At 40.5% G+C, this 5304-nt stretch overlaps 1 protein-coding gene across 1 annotated transcript; it reads right to left on the bottom strand.

Annotated features, from left to right (window-relative positions):
- Positions 1-2104: 2104 nt before the first annotated feature.
- Positions 2105-4854, bottom strand: CER1 (cerberus 1, DAN family BMP antagonist). The gene is made up of 2 exons (XM_065907850.1): positions 4348-4854; positions 2105-2419 (listed from the first exon to the last, which is right to left on the bottom strand). The coding sequence occupies exons 1-2, from the start codon at positions 4852-4854 to the stop codon at positions 2105-2107; spliced, it is 822 nt and encodes a 273-aa protein (XP_065763922.1).
- Between the last annotated feature and the right edge of the window lie 450 nt (positions 4855-5304).

The following is a 5304-nucleotide window of genomic DNA, read 5'->3' as shown; positions in this document are numbered from 1 at the left end:
CAATTGCAAACTAGACAGCTGCTCAATAGCTTTTGGCACCAAAATATATTGACCAGCTGGGATATCATTAATGCTTAACAGTTTTATCCTTATGACCATACCTTGGCCAATTAGGCTGTCTTTGACCACAGAAGGGTATAATATATTCTAATATAAATGTTGCATGTATATCTCTGTAGCACGTATTCTACTGCGTTGATGTGTTGTAGAGTATACACTAAATATAAATGCATTTGTTTCTTCAGAACGCCAGGTTAGATGGTGTGACTAAAGAGGAATAGAATTAAAATAGACATTAATTTCTTTAAAAAAAAAAATTATTGTTCCGGGATATACATTCTTGGGTACACTGAAAGTAAAGCGGTTCAAATAAAATCATTTTTAAGATGAATTTTTAAAGAATGATTTTAGAAAAAGAAATATGGTTAAGGAAAGTCAGTTCTGCATGCTTTTCATACAAATAAATACACACAGGACCTTAACAGAAAGTGGTTTGCAGTGTTAAAGGAAACACTTGGACCAGTGTCATTAGCCTATGAAACCATTTCAGAAATACTCCTACTAGATAATCTCCCAATAGTGCCTTTAAATTAATGGAGAGGTAAAACAAATAAGGGCAAAATATAAGACAAATGAATGCTATAACATTTCCCAGAATGCATCATACATGAAAATTTAATACATTAAAATATTTGGAATCTTTTCAGAATTTGCAACTGTGGCATTTACAGAATAAAATTTGTAACAGAGTTTTTATGCCGTAACACAAACACAGTAATACAAAAACAGAACCATTACTAAACTACCTAAACCAAAATGCATGAGGAAACAGATTCCACCTGTAAATTGTTTTTTAAATTTTAAATCATTTGCAGTTTACTTAATTTGACATCTACAGGAATTCCTTGGTTATTTGCATCAACATCTCTGGATTAACCTTTAAACCTGATACTAATCATATATTTTCCTTCCCCATAATTTAGGTACTGGTTTGTTTACCGATGATTGATTGTTCCTTCTGCCCATGTAAACCACTAAAAGTAACATCTGTGTTCCTTCTTCAAAGCTAGAGACCTGACATTAAGAATTTTATATGGGAAGTATAAAAAGTAATGAGGCAACCAAACACCAAACTCTTTCCACTTATGGACCTACTTAATCATCTGATAGAAGTCAAATAAAACATGGCCTGAGAGCAAAGACAGCTACAAGGATCAGGAATCCTCTCTACAAACACCACATAGATATGTATACATACATGCATACATATATTGCTCAGTCGCCCAGTCGTGTCCAACTCTTTGTGACCCCATGGACTGCAGCCTCCCTGTCCCTCACCATCTGCTGGAGTCTGCCCAAGTTCATGCCCATTGCATCAGTGATGCCATCCAGCCATCTCATCCTCTGATGCCCTTTTCTCCTTCTGCCCTCAATCTTCTCCAGCTTTTCCAAGGCTAACTGAATTCTGCCAAGAGAAAGCCTCTGGTCATAGCAAATACCCCTTTTCAACAACACAAGAGATGACTTTGCACATGGACATCACCAAATGGTCAATACCCAAATCAAATTGATTACATTCTTTGTAGCTGAAGATGAAGAAGCTGTAAACAATCAGCAAAAACAAGACCTGGAGCTGACTGTGGCTCAGATGCATACGTATATATATGTATTTATAAAAACATATATATATTTGCTAATGCTTTGACAAGCTATTAAGAAACCCATTTTATGGTCTAGTTTATTTCTTTTCCATCTTCAAATGGAGGGCTCTTACCAAAACTTGTAGACAATAAATCATGTAATAATAGTAGCAGAAAGGACCTTAGCAATTGTCTAGTTCAAGTCCCTCCTTTATAGATGAAAAACTTCAGGAAAAAGCTTCTGCAGCTCATTAACATGCTATACCCAGTTAGTGTCAGAGTCGAGACTAGATCCCAAATGTGCACTGATAAATGGATGAATAAACATCATGACCTCTAACTCATTTTCACAACTATTTTGCAAACCAAATTTCTCTTAAAATATTACATGCCCATTTAACATTTCAGACTGAGTAACCAGTAATTTTGCTGATAATAGTAAGATAGCTTTTCTTTTTTTTTTTTTATGTTGAAAATCCTGGGATAAAGGGATCTTGGACATGAAATTCTGCCCGAAAGCCAGCCTGTTCGGGGTAGCCATGCTGATGCTCTGTCTTCCCCATGCACTGACATTCCTCCACCAGCATCACCACCTTGACCACCATGGCCAGGCCGGTGCAGTTGAGCTGTAAGTGCCTCGTGGTGAACTTGGCAGGCAGGCAGTGGGAGCAGAATGTGTGGGGATGCTGTGCAGCTTCAGGAAAAGGCAGGGACCCGCATTTTCCAAAGCAGAGGTTGTTCTGTACAACCACTTCCTCACAGTCTTCATGGGTGATAGTCTAAAAGGCAAACACATCTCCATTAAATTATCTTGAATCATTTCTTTAACATACATGATGCAGAAGCTCTAGACTATTAAGTCTGAGGATGTTAGTTGCTCAGTCATGTCCTACTCTTTGCATCCCCATGGACTGTAGCCCACCAGTCTCCTCTGTCCGTGGAATTCTCCAGGCAAAAATTCTGGAGTGGGTTGCCATTCCTTTCTCCAGGAGATCTTCCTGATCCAGGGATTGAACCCATTCTCCTCTACTACAGGCAGATTCTTTACCATCTGAGCCACCATGGAGGCCTTCCCAAGCCTGAGGATAACTTAGACTAAAATTTAAAAATCTTTCCAATGTTGGATACATTTTGCAAATATCCAAGTGATGGTATCTTAAGAGCATAAAGCTACCTCAAGTAAATTTATTTTATTGGGTAAATTAATAAATTAACCTGTAGGAAATACCTAAGGTAATATGAAAACATTTACACTTGAATGCCAAACTCTAAGTTTGATGTTACTGGTCTGAAAAATTCTAATGGCTTGCTTCTTGTCAATAATGTGCCTTACCCTTCTACTCTTCACAGTGCATTGTACATAATAAATTCTCATTACGTATTTGTTCAATAGCTCACAGAATAGATCAGAACATCAAGAGTTTAATTCTGTCCTATTTTTCAGTGTTTATAGTACATTCAAATTTATTAAAGTTGCATGGAGCAAAGTTGCAGCACCTACACCTCTAAATCATGTTGTGTGACATCATCTCTGCCTCTCCCGTAACCCCAGACACCTAGCTTTATGTGCCCTTCAAAATATATGAGCCAAACACCTTACTCTTAATTTGATTAGCAATAGAATTCAAAATAAGAGTTCAAAGGAAACTTGATTGCCCAGTTCTTAGGAGCAATTTTCTAATTATACATGGACCAACAAAGCAGTTATTATTATTTGATCATTGCCTCATCACTGTATGTATCCTTGCCTTTTCAGAATACTTAACTGCCTTGCACAGTCAATTACCTTATAATACTGCCTGCTTAATTGGGTAGCTTTACTGGACTGTAAAATTTTATTCTACCCTGCATTGCTTTTGGTTCACTATCTCTGTGTTTAAGGACCTGATGCAATTTCTCAATTTTAATCTAACATTTGGAGCGTGGGCTTTGCCAGACTGACTGGAGGAAGTAGATAGTAGAATGCTCCCTGGTCTTAATAGTGTGGAATCAATCATCCTAGCCACAAATCAGCCAACACAACATGAATTGGGAGACAAGCATTTCTAAGGGGAGGAAATGTGATTTCATATCAAGATTACTTTTTGAAAGCTTATGAGAAAATCTGCTGTATTAAATCACTTTTGCTATGGTAATGCTAGAAATAATCTGGCAACTTTTGCCTGACAACCTGGACATAGGTGATAGACCTATGAAGTAGCTGGGTGTGAAATACAGAGATTAAGACCATCATACATGCATGTTTTGGGAGGAGTCCAGCGTATTCCACTTATCTGCAGATGGAACCCACCTGCTCACCCACGTCTAATGGAGTGTAGAGATGCAGCTAGGGAGAAGTTCCGGTGATCACTCTAAGTTCCCAATTTCGTAACTGAGGGTACAATCAATTACTTCTCCAGGTAGACCACACCAGTGTAAAAACAAATAAATAACCCTCCCCCCCAAAAACACAAAGCTCTGTGTGATCAATATGAATGATTACTAACATTAGCAGTACCATTATACCATCTTTGCAGCATTTCCAAGGTTAGAAAGAAATTTAGGGAATATGAGCATACTTTGCCAAATCCCATGATGAAGGTCCAAGGACCAAATCTGGAAATTAGGAGACTCAGACTCCTGGCACATTCATCCCTGCTTTTCACCCACCCCAGCTGTCTACTCCCTCCTGAAAATCTGGATCCCCGCCCCCACCCAGAACAAATACCTGGCTGAAGGGCACTGTCCTACAGGTCTCTTGATGTACTTCATGGCTTTTGATAGGCAGGATGATCCCCTGAGAAGCTGGACTCATTCTGAACATGAAGTGGTGCCAGAATTTCTTGGCTTCTTCCCGGAGAGGAGATTTCCCCATCGGCATCCTATCCTTGGGCTGAGTGAGGCCCCAAGTCCCAGGGAATAACTGCTCACTGACCAAGCCCTGGGATGGGTGCAGCTCTCTCTCGGGCTTCTTCCAGAATCTCCCAAACCTGGACAGCATCTTTTCTCTCTGCCTCTGGCCCTCCTCTGCAGGGCTGGCACCTATCAGATGTGGCATGGCCACAAACAGATCTGGCTTCTCTTCTGCTTCCTCCTGAGTGCCCATGGAGAGCTCTCTGCGATTCCTTTCTAGGAGCACGAGAGAGACAGAACTCTGCCTCTGGCGACCATCCCCGCGCTGCACAGCCTCCCCTAGAGGCAGGAGCACCAGTAGCTGAAGGAAGAGAAGATGCATGCTGTCGGGGCCCGCTTCTTGCAGATTCACAGACTGTGAGGCCCAGAAAGAGGCTCACTCCTTGCAGGAATGTGACCAGGGAGATGCTATATATGTATACCTGCCTTGTGGGATGGGAAGGCAGGTGGTCAGTAGCCAGGCAGAGTAAACACATCTCTTGTTTGCTTGAATTATGGAGTGCTAATAGTGTTCTGCCTTCATTTTGGTTTTGTGTATTTTAGAAGGCTCCAGTGAAAGCCAGGGACCCAGGGGGTAATTAGCTGACACTTTATCGTCTGAGATTTAAGGAGCAGTATTAGTGAAAACAACACTTCTTTGCCTGGATTTCCCATCACTGTTATTAGGGCCAGAGTAAGCTAACATCTGTGGTGCATCTGCTTTGTGCTGAGATCGAACTGACATGTTTTTAAGAGAGCGTTTAGTCTCTCAGTCGTGTCCAACTCTTTGTGA

The sequence above is a fragment of the Muntiacus reevesi genome, chromosome 17 (assembly GCF_963930625.1).
Source record: "Muntiacus reevesi chromosome 17, mMunRee1.1, whole genome shotgun sequence".
Lineage (NCBI taxonomy): Eukaryota > Metazoa > Chordata > Mammalia > Artiodactyla > Cervidae > Muntiacus > Muntiacus reevesi.
Note: the sequence above shows the minus strand (reverse complement) of the source record. Positions and strands in the feature narration are given on the sequence as shown.

What these genes read in the sequence shown, in the direction of transcription:
- CER1 (XM_065907850.1), bottom strand. Translation starts at nt 4,854, where the DNA reads ATGCATCTTCTCTTCCTTCAGCTACTGGTGCTCCTGCCTCTAGGGGAG. An exon ending in GGACAGTGCCCTTCAGCCAG is followed by an intron (nt 2,420 to 4,347) that starts GTATTTGTTCTG and finishes TTTGCCTTTTAG; the next exon opens with ACTATCACCCATGAAGACTG.